Source organism: Onychostruthus taczanowskii, unplaced genomic scaffold, assembly GCF_017590055.1.
Source record: "Onychostruthus taczanowskii isolate IOZ18803 unplaced genomic scaffold, ASM1759005v1 scaffold94, whole genome shotgun sequence".
Classification (NCBI taxonomy): Eukaryota; Metazoa; Chordata; class Aves; order Passeriformes; family Passeridae; genus Onychostruthus; species Onychostruthus taczanowskii.
In genome coordinates this window covers 1,928,230-1,952,642 of record NW_024507435.1, presented here as the reverse complement: position 1 = coordinate 1,952,642, position 24,413 = coordinate 1,928,230, and the positions used below count along the sequence as shown (strand labels likewise).

The window sequence follows — 24,413 nt, the reverse complement described above, 5'->3', positions numbered from 1 at the left end:
GCAGTTAGGGACTGCCCATTGACGGGAAAAAAAGTCAGTAAAGCTTGCTATAGAAACAAACGTGCTGCCACCACCTCCACAACAAATGAAGAGCTTGGCTCACACTTTCTCCTCATCCATTGACAGCACACATCCAGATGCAGGCTTTTGCAACACACCAGCACACACAGTTAAACCTTGCCATTTCCCTTGATGAAAACAGGTAGTTCTAGTGTCATATGCAGCACCGGTGTTACTTGAAAAGGGAACCCACAATGAAAGACTTCTCTGCTCCTAAGGAGCTTTTAAGGGTCTTACACCAGGTGTAAGAGCAAGAAGTGATGGGTGTGCTGAACCACCAGCCCCCAGCACACCAGGTGTAGGGTGTAGGATTTGGAAAGAGTCCCATGCTAGGGTCAAACATAGGAACCATTCCAGCTATAGTAAAGCCAGGTTGTCATGAAAGGAGGCCGTACATCTCTTTTAAAGCATAGATTCACAGAAAAACCCATGGGAACAACAAAGAACCAAATTTCTGTGTGTGTCCAAGGCAGTCAGTGGCTGCAACTACAGCTACACAGGCCTCTGACAGAATGGAAATTTTGTGTTGATTTTAATCTCTTTACTTTTTCCCAGCAGAGGGAGCACTGGACCAAAGTGCTGAGAGGCTGCGACCCATAGAAGACCACTTCATCATTTTCCTTTGTCTTGCTTTTCCTCCGTCAAAGGCACAAACTGGACGTTTGTGTGTGGTCCTAGAGTAGGACCAGCCTCCTTGCAGACTGGGCAGCTTCTCAAACATCAGTCCCATCCCAGCCCCTGGCTGGAGGGAGAGCATGGCTGGGCAGGAAGAATGGCTTTTGACCAGATTAGGGTAGGATATACACAGCTACATTGCACCATGCACAGCTGCATTGCACCATGCACAGGTACCCCTCTGTGCAACGGGCCCTGATCTCCACTCCCCATGTCCCACTTGCTTCCCTGCTTCTTAAATTTTAACTCTCGTCTCTCCTGCTCTTTTATGCCTGCCCTAGACACAGCAGGAGCTTTCTGCCCTCCCTCAGCCTCTTACCTTAAGTACATCTTCTGATCCACTGTAGGGGGGGAAAAGGGACATGCACCTGTCCCCTGCAGCGAGACTGGGTTTGACCACAGCCCAGGTGAGTACCAAGTGTGTCAAGCATCCTTGCCTACTGCCTTTTACTGATAGCAGAGGATGAAGCCAGATGATGCTTCCAGATGATGCCCAGCATCAGAGGCTGGATGAACAAAGAGGTGGGTAAATAGCTCACAGAAAGAGGAAAGTGGGAGAAAGAGAAGTGAGAAGTGGCGGAAGTGAAACCTGAAGCAGGTTAAAAGAAATGAGAAGAGACAAGTCTGGTACTTTAGACAGTAAAAAGAGATGCTCCAGTTACACTGCAGCAAGGCATTAGAGTAGGAGAAATGAAAATAAATTCATCCTACAGTCCTAATGAAGTAAATTCCAGAGTGGGCTGAGACCTTAACTGATACAAATGAGGATCATTATCTTCACTCTGCTATCCTGCTCAGCACAGGGCAAGGAGTGCAGAGACAGGAGGGGACAATCAAGGATGAGATGAAGTACAGCCCTGCCAACCTGCTGCTGTCCTGTGATGAGGAGCCTCATGCAAAAGGCCAACAGCAGTACTCTCTGTGAACTGTGCAGGCCGCCTGCAAGCCTCAGCCATCTTGTGGTTTAACCCCAGCTCCTGGTCCAGTCAGGAGAAGGGCTTCGGAATACCAGGCAGGCAGGCTGGCAGAAGGAGTGCTGGGTGTCTGGAGGGATGGGTTGTGAGCAGCTTTGTGTTGTTCCAATGTGTGTCCTGACAGGACATTGGCAATATCAGCCACCTGTGGGAGTGGCTTCTTTGGTTTCAGCTGTCTTCCTCTGCCTGGCAATGCCCACTCAGCTGTTGGGGTCAGTCCTGGTGCCCTGGGGACTGGGTTGAGAACTGTGAGATAAGAAACAGCAGGCACAGAACAAAGTGCTTTTCACCTACCCATGATTAGTGTTTGTCTCCAGGGTGAGTAAGTTGGGCACAGTTTTGATGCTTCCTACTGTACCCCAAAAAAAAAAAAAAAAAAAAAGAAAAGAAAAAAAAAAAAAGAAAAAAGAAAAAGAAAAAAAGAAAAAAACCATGCAGTGGTGCAAAGCAGAGTAGCACATCTGCTCAGCAAACCAGGTCTCTGGGAACAAACCTTCTCCCCCATCCTGTGAGTGGGAGGCAGATTCCTCGGTGCAGACAGAGGTTTCAGCTGCCTGCTGCAGCTGTGTGCGGCCCTGCCAGGCTCACCTGGGAGCCCTCCTCTCCCTCCAGCCATCCATCTCCTCCTGACAGCAGCACGTGGCCACTCTCCCACAGACCCGTGATTTATGTGGTGTGGAGCTCACCACCATCAGAAATTAAAATGACCCCAAGACTTGCCACATCCAACAATACACCTAAAGCCTTGCTGCCCTATCTCCTAACCTTGCCTTGTGATCTCTCCTTCAGCTCTTTCCTCTCACAAGGAGCAATTAAAGCTACACAGAAATATGGCAGAAGCTTTCTTTTGGTAATCTAAATCACTGTATTTACATGTTAATATTTCATATCATATTTAATATTGACATCATAAATCCCTCTTGGCTTGGCTCGGTCAGGTATGACATGTAAGTAGGCAGTGACTTAGTTTCTGAGTATTTACCCCTAATGAAAAGACCTGGAGCTCAGATAGGTCTGAGAAAATAAAGATACATTAAGATAAATTCACTGTGGCATTAAGTCAAACTCTTAACAGGATGTTTCATTTAACATTTCTCTAAGACCCAGGCAAAAGCCTCTCATCCAGACTCAATGGAAACATTTACCTTGCATAAATGTCTCTGCTGCAGGTGCAGGGTAGTGGCAACAGAATTTAATAGTGAAATTCTAATGCAAAACTGAAGCCTTTACCCAGCTTAATCTCTTTAGCAATGATCTCTATAAAAGTCTCATTAAAAAGATACTGGAATTAAATAAAAATGAGTTAGATCCTTTCAATCCAGAACATGTTGGCATTCTGAGGTCAGATTTTTGAGTTTTGAAATGATATTTGAGAATCTAATATCAAAATGTTTTTAGGTGTTTTATTTTGGGGGTTGCACTATTTGTATTTCTTATCAGGATAGTTCTGATAACTGACATTAAGGAACACTATAAAATTTTAATAATTAGCTTCCAAATTAAATAAATGACCAAGTGATCTACTTCTGAAATGCTACAAGGCAAATTTCCAAAAGTGAAATTTCAGAGAAAATATTTAAACAAACATATTTCTGGTTCAAACAGGGTAGAAATAACAGACCCAGTGAACTGAAAACTCAGTCTCAGCCATCTGTGGTAGAGCTTGCATCTGATCACTGCTCCCAAGCAGGCAGGCAGCGTGCTTGCATCTCTCTGAGGATGCAGGCTAGGATGCATTGGGGTAGGAGGTCCTCTGCCTGACTTCTCCCACCTGGGTCTATGGGGTTGTAGGAGAGGGAAGGGGATGCAGAAAGATGGATAAGAGCTCTAGCAATCCACTTGTTAAAACAATCCCACTTCAGTGTGCAGGACGGCAGCATGCACAGTGGGTTTTTTGTGCTAGAAAACCAATCCAGATGCTCATTTTCACCACCATGTCACAGCAAATGAGTCATCTTCAATCTAAGCCAGACCTGGAGACAGGGGTTAGACAAGAATTCACATGAGATTTTGCTTATCTTAATTTTTCTGAGGTTGGACCACGGAGGGTTGGAGTTGGGTGGCAGGTTTGGGTTTTTTACATCACCACATTTGTGTAGGTGCAATGTGGTTTCCTCTACTGCTTTGCGGTTGGGTTAGCGACATTTAGACAAGCACAATGAAACATAAACTCAAGCTACAACATCAGACAAACTCATTTTGCCCTGAAAAACCTTTTTTCTTTGTTATGCTCCGAGGAGAAGTCATTCACAATATTGTGGTGGAGGTGTATGATCCAAAAAAGGTGCCAAACCCTTCATAAGCCAAGTACACCCTGCACCAGGTCCACAAATGTCACAGGTGAGGTGGTATCCCTTCCTTTTCCAAAGCAGTGGCAGCTGATTTCCCTTTCAGCACACACACCTGCTCAGCACGTGCAAGCTCCAGGGTAGGTTGTTTCCAAATCATCCAAAATGACAGCTTTGAGAAGACTCCATAAGAGCTACATCTTTGCCTCATCTAGGGAGAAGCTAGATGAGAAGCACCTAGAAGCACCTCTCCCATCACGCACTGGTTTCAGCCAGTCTGGCTGATGTGCCAGGAGCAGGCAAGAGGATGGCTGTGGCTTCCCTGGAGCCCTTTCCTAAGGAACTCATTCCACCCCACAAGCCATCCCAAAATGAGTCTTGTCTAGCAGGTGCCCCTGGAGCAGCTTCAAAGGTGCTATGCCCTCAATTCCCCTCTCCTTCAGGGAAGCAGCCGGATCTATCCTGCCTGAAGGTCTCACTCTTGGTACTGAATTTCACTGTTGAGGAATTTTTGGTGAATGAGATGCCCAAACCAAAAAGGTCACAGGAACAAAGATACAGACATCCCAAACATGGTCCTCATCTCCTTGGATTTGATTTTGTGCATTTAAATACAATTTTCTTTTGCTTTAAAATCTGGAACAAAGATGATTTCAACACAAGGAATATACCAAACCAGCACCAAAAAGAGAAGGAAAGATTGGCTTTGGGAATGACTGGCTAAAACCAGAAGGCCAGAATTGCTATTTTATTTATTACAATCTGCATGATTTTAGGGGGGACATGGCAATTAACAAACATAAGAAGACCAGAACTCTGCCCCGAGGACCTGGCTTAGCTTAAATTAGGCAGACCAAGCACAAACAAGTCCGGGTAACAAGAACATCTAGAATTTAAATAGTAAATATTAAGAAAAAAATCAACTAGCGCTCGAGGCCATAAGTCATCCTTTAATTGACAGCAGTTCAAAGGAAAGTTTCCCAGGGGTGAGCCATTTCATAACCACCAGCTGTGGGATTCTCCTCTATCACCTCAAAGCACATGGCTCCAGCAACTCCTGGCCCTAGGCTCGGATCTCAGGGCCCAGCTGAGCCATCTCTACTGGCATCTGACCTCTCCTCTCAGGTCTGACCATGCAGGATGTGGCTCCCCAAAAGATGTTGCCAAATGGGAGAGAAGGCTGGTGAAAAAGTGCACCCAGCTGCAAAATACTGAAGAAGGGGTCAGGGTGGAAAAGCCTGCGCCACTCATGACTCAGGCCCTGGACAAGGACACTGGAAATCTGGATTTCATCCCAGCCTTGACCTTGGACAAGTTCCTCTGTCTCCATTTGCCTGCTTCCATTCCCAAATGTCATCTGCCTTCATCGCACTGTTTATAAAACTCTTTGGGGCAGCAACTGGCTCTTGCTACACTCTTGTGCAACGCTGCTCACAACAGGGTCCTAGTCCTCCCTCAAGCCTGCTGGTGTGGAGCTAATGAAAAAGAAAAAAAAAAGTGAGAGAAAAAAAGGTGTAAACACTTCAAAATCTGTTAAAATATTCAAAGACAGGCAATTGAAGGGAAATGAAATGAACCTCAACTAAAGATCTGATTTCCAGTGTTACTACTAATTATTATAAATAAAACCCCAAATCTGGCTTTGAATGATCAATGAATAATGGCTAGGACACATTTTCCACCCAGGAACAATGGAGAATTTCACATTGAATACATTTTAGTTGAAAAAAAGGACATTTTCCAGGCTTTTCCCTCCTTTTGGCAAAACTTAGCCATCATTTTAACAAAATTAGCACCAAAGTTACTGCTGAGTGGTTTTGCTCTCTGAAAAAGAAAGACTGCTTTCAGTAAATGAAATATCTCAAGAGTTATCCTGCTAACAAATTTCACTAAAGGCTACTATGGCCTATTTCACAAGAAATTTTAAAAATGTCTGTTCTGGTCCCTGCACAATGAAAATAACTTAAGAAGTTCAAAATTTGACGAAGCTGTTTTCCTGAATTGAGGCATGCTCTATTTTTCACGCAGTGTTGACAAGAGCAAGATGAGAAAGAAATGCAGTTTCCATCATCTATTCAATCTGTGGCCCTTGTAACGATTAGCAAAAGCGCCTGTTTCACTGGTGTTTTCTTGTTAAATACTCTTCCCATAGAAACACAACTCGAAACCATCAAATTGTTTCACAACTGACAGATCATAATAGCCATCCATGCAGCCCTCAGCTGGTTTTAGCCAGAGAAGTGGAGGCAAGAACTGCTGTATCATGATCAAGCCCTGTACACCTCATCCATCTTTTAAGGTTTCCTCTCTGAAATAAAGGCACAAAAAAGCTGCAGTCATACAACTCACTGGTAAAGCCATCTTACACCCATTGCTTTGCTCTGCCTTGAAATTAATTCCTTAACTAGGAATTTTATTTTTTTTTAAATGGGGATATTGGATTCTGTCTTTTTGCTTCCCCCTAACTGAATTACCCAGCACACAGAAAAAGGTGAGCAGCAAGGTGAGAACAGTCAAAGGCTCAATATGGTTTTTGAAATCCAGATAAAGCTGTTCCCTACCACAGGAAAGATTTATCAGCATCGTCGTGTTGCTTTGTAAAATGATTTCTTCCAGAGCAGGCAAGCCAGGAAAAAGCCAAGGGGCGTAGGGATGAACAAGGCTATGTGGGAAGCTACCATTCATTGACTCCGTGCACTGTTACAGTTTCAGCCTGGCAAGCAATGGTCACTCAACAGCCTCTTTGGAAGCAATGTATGGCCTTGGTCACGTGTCTGAGACAGGTAACTCCAGCTAACAACAGCTCTGCCAGGCTCAAAGCTGTGTCCAAGCATCCCAAGGGATGGACCAAATGAAAATCCTGCATGCAAGGTGCGAGGTGCTTCCAGAGGGGAGCAGTTCATGTGAGGGAAGCTGCCCCTGCTGCTGCACTGGCTTTGTGCACAAAGGGTTTTCCTTTCCTTCCTGGGACTCCCCACACTGCTGCTGCCACACTCAGTGAATTCACAGGAGATGGAAGAGCAATGCACTACATAGAGGTTAGCTGGCCATGAACTCTCAGCCTCATCCCTCAGAGATGTCTGGCCTCCTCAGGAAAATGGCTACCATGGACTTTGGGTGCCACTTTCAAAGGACCTGAAAGAAACAAACGTTTGCATAATGCTCCTCACTAGCATTTTCGGGTCAGAAATACAGGCAGCTGTGGAACACACATAACATTACAGAGCACCTTTCACACCATGCCACCATCCAGCCCCTTCTGTACCTCACTTGCACTTCCAGAACAGCCTTCATGTATGCATGCAGTGCAAAATAAGTTTGAATTGAGGAAACTCCCATGTAAACTACTCTAAAGAAAATTCCTTCCACACACTGATGTTTCCTAGCTTCTACTACAGTGACTCTCATGGAGCTCTGACATTCAAAGAGGATTGTTTTTGCAGCGCTCAGATATATCATTATCTGGACAATTTTTGTTGTGAGGCATATTTTTTCCCTGCATTATTGAAATGCCTGCACTGTACTCCCGCCCTTGCCTTAATCTTTGGGGCACGAACACAAAGTAAGCAAGGAAGAGTACATCATGATGTGGAAATAAAGGGCAAGAAGTGATAAGAAAAGGGAGAACAGTTTTAAATTAAATGGAGAGAGATTTAGGCTAGATGTCAGGGAAAAAAATATTTGCTCAGAGCATAGTGAGCTACAGGAACAGGTGGATGCCCCATCCTTCTAAGTGCTCAAGGCCAGGTTGAATGGGGCTCCAATCAACCTGGTCTGGTGGAAGGTGTCCCGCTCCACAGCAGGGGGGTTGGAGCGAAATGATCTTTAAGGTGCCTTCCAACCCTACAAATTCTGTGATTGTTTGAAATAAAATATGAGAAAGAACACATGCAAAAGGAAAGAAAAATGAAACAAAACACAACCTGAGGTTTTACAAAAGCCTGTATAAAATGTCTTTGGGGCTGAAGGAAAAAGAAATGCATTTGCCTCAGGTGAAGGAGAACTAAATCCATTTATGTGCAAGCTGCAAGATTTTATTTTATAAGCTGTCATTTCACTGACACAAAATACATCAGCATTAGTGGTTGGCAAAACTGAGAATACCTTCTCATCCCTAACCTGCCAGTGAGCTGAAGGTCTGACCACTTTTAGGCACAGAAAGGATTTCTTTTAAACACAGCGGAGAGCCGAACACTTCCTATGTTTCCATTGGGGGGGAAGAAAAAAATTTTAAAAAAGAGAAACAAAAAAAAAAAAAAAAAGAGGCAGGAAAGAAAGGGGAGAGGATCCCAGCGCTCTGCCCTCGTTTCCTTTGGCTTTGCAGCCGCCGCTGGGCTGGGGCCCGAGGCGCCAGCTCCGAATTCTTGGGGAGCACTGCCCCCTGCTGGGCACTGCGGGCACTGCGGGCCCCGCCCGCGCCCCCGGCCTGGCCTGGCCGGGGTGGGCAGCCACGGCTCCTCTGGGCAGCCCGTGCCTGGGCATCGCCACTCCCGCAGGCAAGAATTGCTTCGTAACAGCTCATCTAGACCTACTTTGCTTGTTTAAAGCCCTTGTCCTATCATTGCATGCTTTTGTAAGAAGTCCCTTTCCAGCCTTCAAAGTCGCTCTCCAGCTTTCAAAATGGAGTCCGGGAAAGGCCAACTTTCCATCGTATCAGTCCTAGTCACTCACTGTTTGAGTCCCTTCCCCACAGTATCACGCCTAAACACTTAGCAGCATTTGGGTTTACTAACTTAATTTAGTTACGGTCAGCTTCCTCAGGGTGACCAGCGGATGGATGTGTGGTCATTTCTTCACTTCCTACTGCACTGCTGAGCCATTTTTCAGCCTAAATACGTACAGACAGCTTTGGTGCACTGGCGCTAGGGCAGCGGGCTGGGAGCAGTGGCACCCCTGGAAGCACAGCCTGCTGCTCAGGGCAGGCCGGGGTGATGTCCTCCAGCACTGCCTGACAAGGTGGGCAAAATCCTGCCACCAGCTGTGACAGCCCAGTCAGGCACAGAAGGCCTGGACTAGGAGCGCTAAAGCAAGAGCTCCGAAAAAAAGGCGTTTTCCTGAGTGTTTGTATGTGTGTGTGCGTGTGTGTGCGTGTGTGTGTGCAATTTCCATAATAATTGTGTCTGTTGTCTGCAGACATGAATTCATTACAGCAGGAGGTAAGAGAACAGCCAGCCTCAATATACATTTCAAATTCCTTACTACAGCCTTGATTTATAAGGCACAACCTGAAACACTGACTAGCTCGTTGCCTCTCAGTGAACTGAATTTACCATGATAGCTGAGAGGACTGAAAACAAATGAACAAATTTTGTTCTTAAAACATCTCTGTATTTTTCATTTTTAAGAGTTGCTAGCTGTGTCCTGGCTATCCCCCTGCTTCCCCCACTCCACCCTCCTCCTTCCTCCTGTGCATGCTCCATCGGCACTTGCATTAATCCAGGCCCGAAAGTACTAAATTGATTCACAGTAACGCAGGCACCCAGGGGCAGAATATTCCAGGAACAAATGAATTAATCATCTCAGAGCCTCTATGCTAACCCACATAAAAGCCCACTGCCCAGAGTGGTGGTGATGAGGGGCTCAGCCTGGCCCCTCAGCCAGCACCAGGTCCCACAGCAAGCATTCTGTCTGCTCCAGACAACACTGGACATGCATGTGGAAGCTGCCAGGCATGAACCCATGTGAGACAGTGCTCTTTGAAGAACTCCATCATAGAGGAATTGGTCTAACAGAGAATCCTGCAGAAAGAGAGAGGTCTGCAGTCATTATGAATGGACCTTCATAGCAACAACAACAGGAAACAGAAAATAATGTTTTGCAATTAGGGCCCGCAGCTGCCGCAGCGCCAGCGTGCTGGCTATACACAGGTGCAGCTATTACAGCAATGAATAGCACTAAAGGTGCCATCCACACAGGCAATAACACCAGGGCTGAAAAGGTATTCCATTTGCAGCCTGATGTCTGGAAGGAAAAAAGCGCAGTAAGTAGGCTGTCTCTCAGCCACTCAGGCCTCAGCCTTATCTGGAGCACCAGGTGGGCAGGTGGGCACTGGCAGAGAGCTCCTTTCACTGGGGAAACCAGGTAATGTCTGAGTCGAGACCATGAGACTTCAGCCAGTTGGAAAACTGGCAGGGTTTTTTTGCCTTCTTTGTTGTGAATAGAAAGTTTTTAGAAGTTTCTTCCCTTCCTGTTATTTAAGACACCCAAAAGGTTCTTGAGAGTAGGGGAAAAGCATGAATCTCTCTACTGGTCCCTTTCACACAACACTCTGGCAGTGCCACTCTGCTTACTTCAGTGGCAGGGTGTCTTACTGGTGGGAACAAGAGACAACCAGATACAGAAAGAATGCTGTGGGACCCATTCATCAATATTTTGCCCACCCCTGTCCCTGTGTCAGCCCCATGCAGCAGCAAGTAGGCCTGGAAAATCTGACTCCAGAGGTTTCCCCAGCCTCAGTTACGCTGCTTCTGTGACCTCCTGCTGGTGCAAAGTGGCTTAATCTTGTTTGGCTCCATCGTGATCTATTGCAGCTCTCAACCACTCTTCAGTGGCATAGATCTGTGACTCCAGGGGCACAGGATGGTTATTTCTCTACAGTCTGCTTTGACCCCCTAAATCTTAGAGATGAGTCTTAGAAAGGGAGAGGGAATCACAGACTTACCAACCCCTTGCAAGCAAACCAAATGTTTTCCAGACTGTTCTACCACACACACATCATTTCTTTCATCAGAAAAGGGAGCTGTTTCAAAGACACCTTGCAAAGAGCTAAGAAAATAGCAGAATAGGGGTTATCCAGTGCAATAAGGTATCCTGCCCCGGGGTGAGCTTTTATTTTTCTGATATGTAGGCCACTAAACATTTTTTCACTGGTGGTGAAGAAGTCTGAATTACAAATGTAGGGCTGGCATCAGGTTTGCCTTTTTCTCGTGGAGGTCTTGGTTGCTGTCCACAGACCCAAAAGCATCCACAAGTCACAGACCCCTGGTTTTGTGTGCAACTCATGCATCTGTCAGAGGTACAAGGGTGTCCCCATCCCCTGTCACCTCTGCCAACTCTGAGCCATGCCAAGGTCTGTGTTGCCACAGAGCCACATAGTTTATAGCTAATGTGAGTAAATAAGTCCACCATGAACTGCACCCTTTTGACTTACACAGACAAAACCTAAGCTTTTATTAATTTTATTTTTTTTTTTAACTTTGCATAGGAAAATCATATCACTTGTCACCTCAGCCTCACCGCTACCCACCAGCTTCAGCTGGGCTTTTTTGGAATGAGCCAGTTGAGCATGGAGACAGGGGTGTGAGGCTCGGGATTGCCCTGCTGGGATTGCCTGACCCAGCACAGCGTGGGACAGGGCTGTGACATCCGAGACATAGCTCTGTCCCCTGACCCAGGATGGAAGCTGAGGAAGGGTCCGGATGTTTTCCGACTGATAGTGCCAGGAACCCACTGAATGCAGGCAGGGGAAACAGCTACCCCCGGCACCAAGGCAAAAGCATCCTCCAGATTCCTGAACAGGTCCCAGTTCACCAAGGTAAGCAGAACCAAGTTCTTTTTATAGGCCTTAAAATTGAGGAAGGCAGTAAAATTAATTTGAAAACTTTGCAGGAAGCTGGCATAATGAAAACAAAAGTGGATTGATGCACTGGCTGGCATACCCACGCTCTGGGAAAGAGCTCAGGCAGCCACTTCCAGAAAAGCTGGAGCCTGCTGGAAGAGAGCACAAAACAGGAAACACTGCTCAAAGGAAGCTCACAGACAAAGTGGCAATGTGGAAGAAATTATAATCATTAATACAGCGCCTGAAGTGTGCAGGGGAGCCACAAAAGATTGAGAAAAAAGACCCAGAGATTTGATTTTCCACTGCCCTTCATCAGCAGCAGTCATTTTATACCAGCACAAAGCGGGAGTGCAATCTTCACAGCACAGAACAAGTGCACTTTATGTTGCCTTTCTCTTTATTTTCCTGCTGCAAAGCTCCCAGGGAAAGGGGCAATCAACACCATTTGTCCCTGACCACTGGGGCTTGGAGCCTAAGCTAGGACAGAGACCATAAACAACAGACAAAGGGAGAGGGAAATCACTGAGAAGAGCTACCACATTTATCTCTGGCTAGGAAGAGGCAATAAGAATAAACTGGGGACAACATCCACTGACAAGCTGCAGAAAAAGCAGAGTTATAGAAAAGAAAAACTTGTTCCTTCTCTTAATTTGATTGTGCTCCAGAGTTTTGCCATAATCAGTCTTTTCTAATATCAAAAGCAAACCAAATTAGAGCCTTAGATAATAACATTTTAAACCTGTAGTTCAAATTTAGTCACATCTCTATATCCATCATAGCAGTCAGCAGCAATAAATGAACAAGGATTGAAAGACAGGCATACAAAGCAGGTATGTAGTGTCACCAAGGCAAACCAGCAGCTTTTGGACATAGCACCAGCTTTCAGCAGACCAACAGCGCACTCTCAGGACTTTGGGGTTTGTCCTGTGAGGTGCCAGCACACTTCAGGTGCTGGGGTTTCTCCAGAGTGAAGAGGGTTAAGATTTCAGTTCTTGGTTTCTGCTCTCTGAAAAGCTGTGGCTCGAATTAAGAGGTTCTTGCTCAGGTTTACTGTGGATGGGACTATGTTTCTGCCAGATCTGCCTTCAGGTCCTCGGTGCAGGTGAGCAGCAAATCAAACTGCTTGTGAGATTTTCACTACTAGTACATTGAGAAATTTAAACATACCTAGGTGGCATGTAGGTTTACAACAAGGGCAAAGGGGCACGTTAAGTATAACTTCCCTGGGGTAAATTAAAAACACATATATTCACCAATTATTTATTTGCTACGTCAAGTCCAGAGCAGAGGACATTTGCATGATTTGTATCTCTGTGACAGGGGAAGTATGTTTGGTCTCTCTACACTCTGGCTTTATAAGGCTTCATAAAGACATTCAGATGTATATTAGTTGTATCCTAATTTGTATATATGTTCTGTGATAATGTTTGGACTAAGTTTCTAAGAGAGGGGGAAAAAAAAGAAGGAATGTTCAAAGGAATAGGCCATTCTCCTAAACCAAAAGCAAGCAAACAAAACCAGAACAAACTTTGTGGCTAGAGCCTTTATTTTGTTGTTTTTAAAACAGAGAAGGAATATTTTTTTATCTGGATATCCAGAATATTCTTCCATCTCAGAAATATTTGTCTCCTGACTTGCACTTTCTTGCAGCAGTCTCTGAATTCCTTTGAGCCATTAAAGGATTTTGTCCTCAAGTCATTCCCATTAGGGGAATATTCAATTTAGAAACTTGCCTCCTGCTCCAGGTTTGCATGTGAAATTCACAGTTAACATCCCTCATCACTGTGTTTCAGGTCAGTGCCCTATCCACTGAAGAGAGAGAGATATTTAACAATTAAATAGTCCTCTAGGCTACATCCGTACTAGGTAGTCCAGGAGTGCCTCCCAGCCCAGGGCTCTACGTGCCCTGACTGTTTTCACTCCATGCTGGAATGGTGTCACCCTGCCTCTCCTCACACTCCCCATCCCATAGGAAGGAAAATTCTCTCCAAGGGTCAGGGAGGACACACAGTGCCCTCCTGGTCCTCAGGGCAGGTGACTGGGGTCTCTGGCAACAGAGCCAGCCCTGCAGCTGAGCACTGCTGAAGAGCTGGGCAGGAGCCCCACAATTATCTGGTGGTGTCTAAATACCGTGTGTAAATCTGTCCATTGCTTCAGGCACCCAAGAAGTGGAGCAACCTGAAAGGCAGGAGGTTATAAGTATATATTTTTTGCCTGTTCAAAGACAACACAGTTCTGCTTGTAGAAAGCGAGATATTTTTCTATTCTCAGGCTTTTGATTTTAAGAATTAGCTATCCACTTTCCAGAAAACAGGGAATTAGTCTTTGCAGACTACATGTTTAACAGAGAAGAAATGAATCTTCATGAGCTCAAGACATATTCCCTCTTCTTCTCTTAGCCCCTCACCCCCTGCCTCATATCTCTTCTATGCAGTTTTTCAAATAGTTTAATAATATTCACAGGGACATTAGATTAATTGGATTTTAATTCCAAATGACTGTGAAAGCAGAGAAGTGAGTCACCAGTCCATGCTAATGAGAAGATCTATTAAGGACCCTTCTCTGATAGACACATAGAGTAGGGTTATAAATATTTCATATTCAATTAATTGAATTTTGCCCCCTGTTATATGATGCTGCCCTGGAATGTTAATCAACTGGGACCAGAGAGAGAGGGAGAGAGGAAGAAAGAAGGGGGAAAAAATAATCTAAAAGAGAGTCTTTAAACAACATCAGAGCCATTCCCATCCTCAAATCCTCCCAGTTCACACAGTGCCCTGCACATCAGAGCAGAGGCTTTCATACAGACTGCATCTGGTTACACACAGTGGATAAATTAATGTTAATTAATCAGACAGTCATTTTATGGAGAACTGTGCGCAAAAGGTTATTCAAGCCCTGCTGCAAATAGATTTATAGGTATAATTGCCATGTTGAATGACCCTCTGTACATGGGCTCATTAAACTGGCCATCAGTCAAGAAGTCTAATTGAGGAAGGCCCATATCGTGCCGCTGGGACCACGCGCTGGCTGCAAACAAATCCGCTCCGCAGAAGCCAGCTCTCTGAAAGGCGCCAGTAATGCCACTTCCCATCCTCTGGGCACTTCTGCCACTGCCACTCCTGCCAGCTGAAACTCTGGGCAGGAAGGAGAGAGGAGAGCTCCCGTGCATATCATCGTGGCTTTACATCATTTGCAATACACACCGGGGGACTGGGCGCAGCGTGGAAATGGTTTTATTGACAGCTGCGCTTTCCAAATGCCTCGCTGGCCTTGGCAGCTGGGAACAGCTTGGATGCACAGGCTTCAAAGGCTCCAAGATCAGAAGGCAAATATAAAGACACTAAAGATTCTTGATGACATTTCATATTTCAAGAGCATGTCTTGATTTCATTGGAGTGGGAGGAACGTGGGAGAGTCTAGGCCAGGAGCTGAAATGTCCAGGACTGGCAATCAGGCAGAGACACATACCCCGAAAGCAGAGCAGCTCATGGGGCTGCAGTCCTTCCCTCAGTGCCACCCCAGTCCTTCAGCTATGCTGTGGCAGTCATTCCCATGAGGGCTGTGTCCCTGTGGGTCTGGGGTCCAACACGGAGCCCTCCAAAACAGCAGACAAACCTTGCCACCATTCCTGACAGCAGACACATGAAGCCATAGGCTGGCACTGTGAAAACTTGCCTTTTCTTCTTCTTGTGGCGTGAGCTGCCTGCTCACAGTCAATTGTCACAACTCCCTGAGCCTCCAGTCCCACCTGTGCAATTATTTGCTTGAGGATTGCCCCTTATTTCACACACCTGAGGGCCCCTGCACCCTGATTTACACACTGAGGGCTGCAGTTGCAAGAATTCTCTCTCACGCATGCTGTGGATCACACATGTGTTCCCAGAGTTGAGACAAGGAGGAAGTACATGGCACCCCCCCACTACCCCGAAGTGTCCTGGGCAGCCACTTACCAGGCCAGCCAAGGTGGCCTCTGAGTGTCAGATATGGACATTTTTTGTCTAAGCTGGTTCCCAAGACATCTCCAAGGGAAAAGGCACCATCTGCTCCACACTGGAAGGTGTCATTTAAGGGTACTTGGGGGAAAAAAACTTAAAACACATCAGAGTAACAGACAGATAAATCAATTTGAATGTCTTCACATTATCTCTTTCAATATTCATGTTACTCACTTCTTTTAAGGTTGTGCTTAGTAGTGTATCAGCCTGATCAGATATAAAATGGCCACAAACCACCATTTTTCTCAAACACAAATTAAAAATTAAAGCAGAAAAACTAAAGTGCACTAATACAGAAGCCATCAAGGCAAGAGTAAGTAGGAACAAATAGGAAACCCATTTGTCTCACAGCAGTGACAATGTCACTGTCTGAAGATGTTCCTTATGAAGAGGGGTTTCCATCCCAGACAAGGTAAGGGTTGCATAGCATGTCTGGGCTGTGGCAGCACTTCTCTTCATCCTGTCCCACCATGACGGGTTTGGCCTCGATGTGTTCCACACTCTTTTCCAGGTATTGGTGATCACAGTATTTACCTGCACAGCATCTGAGAGAAGGATCAGGAAAACTGACTGTGAGCATGGCATGCTCCTGGATCAGCTGCCTGCCATTGATGCCAGGGCTTCAGAGGCCAGCTGCACAGCCCCTCATCCGGGTGCACAGGTAGCCAATCTTGCAGCAGAAGAGCCTCCAGGCAAACCTGGGGTGTCACTTTCAGAGCTGTTCTATGGACGGACAATAAATTGGGTTCCAAGGGCATTGTCAGGGCACTTCTCAGAACTGATATTCCCTCATCCTGCGCCCCTTCTAAAGACCGTATTTGAGTTAGGAGAATGAAAGCGTGCCACAAGTTCTTAAGGCATACAAACATCATTTCTTCTACGAACAAAGCAACATTTCCTCCTGTAATAACAGAGGTTTTCCCCGATTTATCTAAAGTCTTCCATTCCTCCCATTATCCTGTGCAGCACACCCGTGTTACCACAGACTTAAATCCCACCAGCTGCCTGGCACTTTGGGCGTCTGGGCTGCTGCCAAACCTTTTGCCTTTGCAGTGTCCCCCGCTCGGCACAGGAGGAGAATCTTCTCTCGAGTGCTCGCCCACAGAGGGCACCACTCGTAAATGTATCTGAGTAAACGCGCTGCCACTTCACGTCGCACCGGCACAAACCCAAACCCTTCATGCATATCATTACTGTCATCTCCGGGAAGAAAGGGAGCAGCAGGCTGGTGGCGCACAAAAGGACACGATTTTAAAGTGCACACTGAGCATTTGTGCTCATGCTGAGATGTCAGGCAAGGCTTCCCTTTCTCTATCGCTGTGGAACGCCTCCAGCCCCTGAGAACTGCATCAGTTCATGACATCAGGAAAGAGAACGGTACCTCAAAGGATAGCTGATATTTCCATATGCAGTCATGCATGTCACTTCGTCTTGGGCAAGGATGAGGAGATACACATGCTTTTCCTCTGTTCACAACAGGTGGACTATGGGGATTCTACCCTTATACATTAAAGACAAGTTTTTATTTATTCTGCAGGAAGTAGATAATTTTTCTGAAGTCCTCCATCCAGGGATAAGAAGACAAAGGGTTTAAACATGATAGGAATTTTGCCTGTAAACTTCCTTGGCTGTTCAACTTGTATTTCTATGAAATCCAGATCAGGTTTGCTGGGCCTGCTTTTACGTGTGTAGAGAGGTAAGTGTGCAGCTTTATGCAAACACCTACCAACAGAGTAAAAATCTACAGCTTTCTCACCCACCTACTTCATTTTAAGTGATACAAAAATCCCAGCTATGTGCAATGTATGCATACAAAACAGAGCAGCCAAACAAGGAGAAAAAAATATCTGCCCACCTTTTATCCCACTTCTGTGCTGCCTCCATTGCTTGGCAAGCTCCAAGTGGACATGCAGTAGTGTACTTAGGATGGGGGACAGCTTACAGGACAGTAAAAATGTACATTGTGCATTCAGTTCACTGAAGAAACTGCTGAGCACCTGCTTCTTTAAATACCAGACCCATAGTTAAGTTGAAATGAAGTTTTACTCTTTATTCAGTTTTATTTTCCAAATGCATTTCAACTTCTAGTTTAGAAAAATCAAAATATGCTGAAAAACAGCAGCTAGAATATGCTTTCAATCCAAGGGGGTAATGGTGATGGTGTCTTTTTGGTATTGTCATATTTAAAATCAGTCTTCGTCCATCCAGTACAATCTACCTTTCTCATTTCTGTGTGATAGTCCTGTATTTCTTTCTTACAAGCCATCATGATTGTTGCTCTCTTCAGAATCTCTCTAGATGCTCTTGAGTTTTTTGCAGCGCTAAGAACCCACAGAGGGATTAGAAACTAATAACATGTTGGTAATCACCACCATGTATTTTGATCACTGAAACGCACTCTCAAATTACACTAGAATTAGAATTACCAGAATTCAAGTTCCTGACGTCATCTTTTTCTAACCTAAATCTCTACTTTGGCTCTTTGAATTACATACTCCTGTGCAAAGTAGATGCACATTACTAGCACAAGTCTCCTCTAAAGAGTAGCATCTGTTTGCAGTCTTTCTATAAAACAAAATATCATCCCCCTGAGAAGAAGAAAAGGAAAGGAAGGCTCAACACAACAGATTGATCAAGGTAACCTCAAAGCTAATAGCCTTTTTTTTTCAAAGGAATTTTTTTACAGCCATTTATATCCACTCTGTGTTAGCTTTGCGAGACTGCCACATTTGGCTAGGTATGCTGCCTAGTCCATAATAACATGCAAAGCAATAGTAACAGCAAAGATTTTAGGTAATTTTCTTCTTTTCCACCCAGCTTTAAGACTAATTCAACCACCAAGTTTCCTTGCAAATGTTTCAAAAAGCCAGTTTCAATTTTGGCTCATGTAACATATCATATTAAATCTATATGACAGGTTCTCTTTGATTCCCAGGGCACCTGTTTTCAGGGAGAGGTTCAGGCTGAGAAGGCAACATGACAGGGGAGTAACAGTTTTCTCACTAGCCCAGACTAATTCATCACATTATAGGAGCTGAAACTACAACATAAGTCACTGGCATTACATTACATATAAGCAAGCTTCACTTGGGGAAACACTAGAAGAGAAACCCCACTGATCATACCTGGCCTCTCTTAAACGTACACAGCTCAGGAAGAACTGCATAACACGGCACAAGCCGTGCACACAGATCTCAGGGCACAAAGCAGCAGATACAGAGTCACAAACCCCTTTGAGAGCACTTATTTTCCAAAGCAGGTGCTAAGGCCAACCTGCTGGGAACATTTGCCTTCCACACTTTTGCCAAAGCCAGTTGATGTGAATTTTGCTGGCTCTGGCAGAGCTCACACTGCTTCTTTTGTTTCTGGGAGGCAATTGCAGACTGGCTTCAGCCCACAGGATTCCAGGGCCAGCAGCACCCAACTCCCTACCCCCTTCTGGGGATGTGCCCTGGTTCCCTCCCACAGGATACAGGATGGCACAATCAGACCTCAAGGGAAACATTAGATGCCCAAGATGCAACTGAGGCTGGTGCCACAAGGAGAACACACACACACCATGACAAAAAAGAGACCAGCCAATTTAAGGGCAAAGCTGCCACGAAAACAGACAGGGGTCACCTTGTCTCTGTTTCAGCAGGAGCAGGATGGAAAGCTCAGCTGCTGTAAAATCCAGCAGACCTGAACATCTTCCCTCACAAGTGTGATTTCACCCACCCACTCACCTATTTTCACATTAGACGTTAGTGATCAATAATGCCAGGCAGTGACACAAAGCAAATTGTTTATTCAGATCAATCTTTTAATCCCATATAGCCCTTTAAAATAAATTAGCAAATAAACTCTTCCATGAACTATGCTCTAAATCATAATATGGTCACGGGACAAAAAATTCCCATCAAAGAAAAAAAAAATCACTTTTTTTGGAACTTTGTTGGTTTCACTGATTTGTTTCTTCTCAAACATGAGGATTCTGCAAAACTGTAATCTGACACAAAAATCAGAATGCAGTGAACAGCAGATTCTTTCCCCAATCACACATTAGTTAAATGTCGATAAAGTAATACCAATACTTTAACAAATGAACTGCTTCTATAAAATCCTGATAAAAACATTCCTGGGAAACATTTTAAAAAATGCTTCAGTTGGTTTTGATGTGTGGTACCAATCTATTTTACTGGGTTAAGTGGATTTAAGAAAAATAATAAAAAACCCTGACACAGCATTTTGCAGCAGGTTATCTCAATGCACAACAAGCGCTTAGGAATCAAGACTCAAAACATCCCTGTAAGTCAAGGACTTTGCAAGTAGGGAAACTTGCATCAACAGTTAAGTCAGATGTCAAATCACACAAGGACTCAGTCTTGACTCTCGTGGTGATCACAATATTTTGCAGAGAATGATTTATTATTACTGTGATAATTACTGTTCAGGTTTCCTATTAGTGTTGTCTGCTGGAATGTAACCCCTCTTTAAGAGGGGATGTTTTTGAGTAGAAAAGTCTGATCCACTACAAAGCTTTTTGAGATTTAACCCATGCCTGCAAGTTTTAAAACACTAACCCTATATGGCTCCTCACTCATTTTGATACCATAAAGGAAGTGCTGCATCACTAAGACTACAAAGTAAGGCTGATGTAGCAAAGGGCACCAGCCGTGTCATTAGAGAAGCACAACTCTACAGACCACAGGCTGTATGTCCCTTCTTTTACTCTAGATTTGAGTTCCCCCTTCTGCCTTTTGTTTTTCTTTTACTTGGCTTTAAATTTTGGCTTAGCCAGGTATCAGTGCTCCCAGACACCGTATCCCAAGGGACTTGCCTTGCCCTCATCACCAGCAGGTGTCACATTGAAGGATGTGAAGTACCTTTGCTGCCCAGCTCAGGCTGCAGTCCCTGCTCCGGGGTTTGCCGGGGAAAGCCCCGCTCCCCCTTCCCCCTGCTGGGGCACAAGTCAGCACCAGCACCTTGAGCAACCCCACAGCAAGCCTGTAGTCTTCTACTTGCACCATCTCTCTCCACAACCAAGAGATGAAAAGTTTCCCCTAACAGCTGCCCACAGCACCAGGCTATCAGGCAGCTGGTCTAACTCTTTACTAGCTGCTTTCTGTCCCTCTCTCTAATCACAAGATTATTCGTTGATTAATAGTTGTGTATTTCTGTAAAAGAGAAAAAATGCCTCTCTGTGAAAAAGTTTAAATATATAAAAACACTTCATAAAAATATTTATTATAAAAATGAAATGCCCCATGAGCCTGTAAACGTTGCCTGTAAAATCTCCATTAACTGGAATAATTTGAATTACAGTCATTCAGGCTCTTCTCTGCCCTCTCCAGTAAGATTTTAAGATAGCCAACAGAAATGCCACTTGTCTTGTACTTCAATCCTTCTGCAACCCGTTTTTCTTCTTTTTTTTTTTTTTGTTTACAATACAACAGTTTGATTTCCCAATGCTGGCAGTTTTCTTTGGAGGCATCATTTGTCTTTGCTTTTAATAGAGTTCAGCATGGCCTGATCCTGAGCCCTTCTTACAGAGTGGGTTTGAGGTCTGATTGGTAACAGGAGCAACACCAGGATGCTTAGAATGTGCATGTGAAAATACACAGACCTGGGAACAAAAGCAGAAAGAATATTATATTTTTGTTGAGAATAACATGAATTCTGCAACCCCAATATGCAGAATGTAGTGCAAAGGGATGAATGCACAATGTATGAACCTGACCTAGAAAGCACAAAAATATACCCTTGAATTCCACATGGTCTCGGAATATGGTGCCTTCTGGCATGGATGAAAATGCTATTGTGGATGATAATGGGGCAAGGTAACCATCAGCAAACCCTAGAATCCAAAGTCTGACAGCTCAGATAAACCCATGTAATTCAACCCCAGACTTATTCAGCCCATCTCTTTGTTAAGATTAGAATACACAAGGTCAAGTTGTGTGGAAATATCATTCATGGCTCAAAAAGAATTTTAAAAAATGACAGAAAGAAATAAATTCAACCAAAGTGCTGAGATCTGAAATAAATCAAAACACTCAGATTTTAACTGGAGAAGGTCAGGTAATGATGTTTACAGAAGGCTTGCATTTTTGAAGGTAACTGCTCAGAGATATCTGTATTTGGTATGTTTCTAAACATCAAATATTTTTATTTCAAATAATTCAGTATACACAAATTAGAAGAGAAATAAAAAATACTTAAACCAAATAGATGAGGTTCTGGCAGCTTGGGGGATATGATGACCGGGACCAGTATGGTCCAGCTGTTACACATAGCAATGCACATTTCTGTGGTCTCATCTGTGCTTCTTACCATAGTCCTTAATATCCTTGTAAGGTGCTTAAGACCACTGCTTGTGGTGTGAAGGGCTCTAAAAATTCATGCCCTAGTCCAAAAGCATAACATTTCCTTGCTTACAAGTCTCTAAGTTTAAATGTTTACTATGTTCAAAGTTAACCAGGGCAATCACCAGGGCAAAATTATTAAGAATTTAGGCTAAGAAAGATCTGGAGAAATTTTTACTTCATGGTAAGTTTTCTGTGTTGAAATCAAATGTTTCAAGAAACAGGAAGAGAAAATGTTGACATACAGCCTCCTGCAAACAGACAGCAACTATCTTGACTACTGGTTTTGTGTCTTTTATGTTGGAGGAGGGAATTGTCTTACTTCTGAGCCAAAAGCTGTTACTCTATATTGACAGTAAAATGAAAGAAGAGTAAAGCCATGCAGTCCTATCTCCCTTTTCTAATTATTTTCTCAATTTCTGTATTTCAACTTGGTTTTATTAGAGCACATTCAATGTACTCTGCAACACCAGTGTTTTCTTATTTTTAAGGCATCTGGGGAAGTACTCCCTTTGTAAGAAGAGAAGCATACTTTTGTAACAAAAAGCACACTGATTTCAAGGAGCAGTACTCTGCCAGGAGCCCTCCATATCTCCTGCTGATCCATCACACCTCCTCTTATACACATTCAGCAGCTGGAAGCCTGGTCTTTGTTCAGCACCTCCTTCCTACTGCCAACTCACATTATTCTTAACCTCTTCAGCCTTGGCTGCTGCTGATGGTTGAGGCCCAACTGTTTTGGAAATGGAAACCAAGTATATGAAATGTCACATAAGGACACAGAATGAGAAGAACAACCAAAGTGCTCTACCTTGGCATTTTTACAATCTCATTACGTTACAGGAGTGCAAAAATCACCTCTTGTACTTTAGCAAGCATCCTGTCTGAGCTCCATTTAAATTTGATTAAATGGTAACTGCCTTTCAGCATGGTTTGGGTTATTTAACGAAAGTCTGTGGCACCCTAGAGAGTAAAGTCAAGGGAAGAGCACTTACTTGTAAAACTTTATGGTGGGCTCCACAGCCAGCATGACGAATGGTGCGACAGTGTAGCACACAGCCAGCTGAGTGACTGCCCAGGTAACTACATCGTAGGCTATCTTAAGAGGCACTGACGAGAGGAAGTAATGTCTGCAGTTGTTTCTTATCTGCAGGTCAGGGAAAAGTAAGCAGAAAATTATATAAACATTTCTTTGGCAAAGCCACACAGACACACAGCAGTGCATAACTCTGTTTACCATCAGCATTAGTATCACAGGAAGTTTTATTCACCAGTTACAAAGCACTGGGAGCAGGAATACAGACATCTACAGACTGGCATTTTCAAGTTCTCACAGTCAACCAGTGGCAAACAGAGAAGTGGCCCCCAGTTTGCTCCGTCGTAACCACAGGTGCAGACTCTCTCATTCTGGATGTCTGGCACAATATTTTTTGGGAGGGAAGCTGTTCCCCCCTCCTGGCTTTCATTTCTTACTGGTTATCAATAGTAAATCAAAGTTACTTTAAATGAACAAGTGCTTTTACCTACAAGTGTGTGCCGTTCCCTAGAGATTTTAAGTTAGTTTAACATCTGTAAAATCCTGATAAATGAGAGGCAAAGCAACCTAGTCTAGCAATAGTGGTTAATACTAGTCACTAGTTTAATTCTCCTTTTAAATTAACCTGGTTATTTATCCACAGTCATCTCCAAAAGACAACAGTGGTGCTTCCCAGCCCTGCACAAGTGTCTGGTTCAGCCTGAAAGATCAGCAGTGATAAATTTAACAACAGTGAGATATGAGCCCTGTTCTGTCTTTGGTGACTTTACACAAAATAAGGCCCATAAATACAGAGACCATTTTACTGCATCAATTGCATCCACACAAATTGTTCAAGTTTGGGCTAATGCTCAACCCACAGCAGCTTCTTGTGCAAGACTGGGCCCAGAGTTAATTACAAGCCAGCAAATACAGACAACATGACCCAGCAGAAGTCTGGAATCCCCCATGACCTTGAATCCCAAACTAATTTGACTGCATGGACATAGCTGGTGGCACCCCTAACTGTACTTCCTCAAGCAACATTTCCTCTGACAGCCAGGGACAGCAGTGCATTACGTCCAGAACTGGTGCTGGTTATAACTGCTGGGTACTTTGCAATTAGAATCAATACAGAACAGAGTTTCAGCTAACATCAAGCCTGCAAAGGCATGAAAGAGGGCTCACAGCAGGGATAAGCTGCTTGACCATGTGAGGGTGCAGCTGACAGCTGGATAGTGTCTAGCCTTAGAAGAGAACAATGAAAGGTACATACTGCTCTGGCTGCGAGTGTGATAAGGATTCCAGTGAGAAACGTAAAATAATATCCAGGATAGATACCATGCCACAGGGCCGACAGGATAAATGTTAAAGCCGTAGGGTACCAGGGAGCTCTGTCATAGCAGACACTGCAAAAATGAAAACAAAACAGAAGAGGTTGAACAATGGCCACTGTGCTTGAAATCCTTGTTTCTAAGGTCTTACTCTATTTTCTTAG

At 44.3% G+C, this 24,413-nt stretch overlaps 1 protein-coding gene across 2 annotated transcripts in view; it reads right to left on the bottom strand.

Annotated features, from left to right (window-relative positions):
• Positions 1 to 19,327: 19,327 nt before the first annotated feature.
• The window catches only part of MBOAT1 (membrane bound O-acyltransferase domain containing 1), a 55,948-nt gene continuing 50,862 nt past the window's right edge, over positions 19,328 to 24,413 (bottom strand). For both annotated transcript variants that reach the window (XM_041426736.1, XM_041426737.1), the window contains 3 exons: positions 24,192 to 24,324; positions 22,896 to 23,047; positions 19,328 to 21,161 (listed from right to left, as the gene is read on the bottom strand). In XM_041426736.1, the coding sequence (XP_041282670.1) occupies positions 21,029 to 21,161; positions 22,896 to 23,047; positions 24,192 to 24,324 (418 nt within the window). In that variant the 3' untranslated portion in view covers positions 19,328 to 21,028. The remainder of the gene's footprint in view (positions 21,162 to 22,895; positions 23,048 to 24,191; positions 24,325 to 24,413) is intronic.